The sequence below is a fragment of the Cyprinodon variegatus genome, unplaced genomic scaffold (genome assembly GCF_000732505.1).
Source record: "Cyprinodon variegatus isolate N-32 unplaced genomic scaffold, C_variegatus-1.0 Scaffold1770, whole genome shotgun sequence".
In the NCBI taxonomy this organism is placed as follows: Eukaryota; Metazoa; Chordata; class Actinopteri; order Cyprinodontiformes; family Cyprinodontidae; genus Cyprinodon; species Cyprinodon variegatus.
The window spans coordinates 90,256-91,721 of NW_015152223.1; the positions used below are offsets into that span (position 1 = coordinate 90,256).

General features: G+C 42.2%; 1 protein-coding gene across 1 annotated transcript in view; it reads left to right on the forward strand.

Moving 5' to 3' along the window:
* The window catches only part of LOC107104507 (rano class II histocompatibility antigen, D-1 beta chain-like), a gene marked incomplete at its 3' end in the record, with an annotated part of 10,494 nt that extends 9,107 nt beyond the window's left edge, over positions 1-1,387 (forward strand). The window contains exon 3 of the mRNA XM_015404513.1: positions 1,177-1,387. Within this exon, the coding sequence (XP_015259999.1) occupies positions 1,177-1,387 (211 nt within the window). The remainder of the gene's footprint in view (positions 1-1,176) is intronic.
* Positions 1,388-1,466: the final 79 nt, after the last annotated feature.

The window sequence follows — 1,466 nt, forward strand, 5'->3', positions numbered from 1 at the left end:
TTAATCTAGCGAGTGTGATAAACGCCGTAACTTCAAACAAATGATCCAGATATGTAATACCTTTATTCTTCCAGTACGGAAAGTTTATCACATTATTGTTTTGTAAAATGTCAGGGTTATTCCAGATGGGTGTACGACTGCACGGGATAAGTGATGACTGTTGTAGACTGTGGTAGCAATGGTAGTTTATCAGAATGTCCCGTAGGACCAGACATACTTCCTGGCTTCTGCAGCTGATGAGAAGTCAATCCAACCTCCTTCCTAATGAAGAGTGTAGTCTTGGACAGTAGAGTTGGCCTCTGTCCAAGTTTGTAAAGTTGTGACATCACCTCCCTGTATTCCTTGTCTTGCGCAGGGGTTTCTGGCGGATGGTACTTGTGCTCAAAACTCAAATGCAACTGGAACATCGTCTCACCTCATTTGGCCCAAGCTTCATGGTTGATCTTGTTCAAGTCTGTAGGCTAGCTTATGTCGTTTCCATCAACGATTTGCAGAGCACTGATCGATGTGGTTCCATCGCAGCAATAGAAATTGAACCATTGATTTAATGATCAATCGTTACACCCACTCCTTTAAGTATTACAACTTTAAAATGATACAAAAGTCCATGAACTCCCAGAGGATGAGACTGCTCATAATAAACAACAAGTACAAACACAGGAGACAACTCCCAGAACCAGCAATATGGTTCAATCAGTGCTGAAAACTCCTGTTTGGCTCCCATCGATCTGACTATGATGTCATAAAGGAGCAACGAAGTCTTTGTTTAATATTATAAAATGAATTAACAGGACTTTATGTATGAAATAAAAGAAAACAAATCCCTGTTATAGAACCAGGTCCCAACATTTCTGGTAGAACTTCACCAACTTCCAATATACCTGAAGAAAGTCAATGAACTGGTGAGGACGTAACTTCAGCGACACAGGAAGTGAAGGAACAGACTCTATTGGAGACCAAAGTGTTTCAGTTATGATCTTCTTCAGGGGCATTTCCATATCCACTAATGAAACTGGTTCAGAAGCATTTTAACCACGACCATTAAACTTTATTTGATGTGAGCTAAAAACATAGATTCATTTATATTTAATGAAACCCTTCCACATTAATATCATTTAAAGTGTTTTTCCATCTAGCACAGATTCAGTCTAAATTCATGAACTGATTGTTTTACAGCGGAGCCCTACGTCACCATTTATTCTGAGTCACCCTCTGGTGGTCAGAATGCCATGCTGACCTGCGCTGCCTACAGCTTCTACCCTAAAACCATCAAGGTGAGCTGGCTGAGAGACGGACAGGAGATCACCTCTGGAGTCACCTCCACTGAGGAGCTGCCAGATGGAGACTGGTACTACCAGATCCACTCCAACCTGGAGTACCAGCCCAGGTCAGTCCTCTGACAGGTTCTGGTAGCAGAGAGATGTTCTGGTCCAGTTCTGATGGTTCTGGTCCAGTTCTGATGGTTC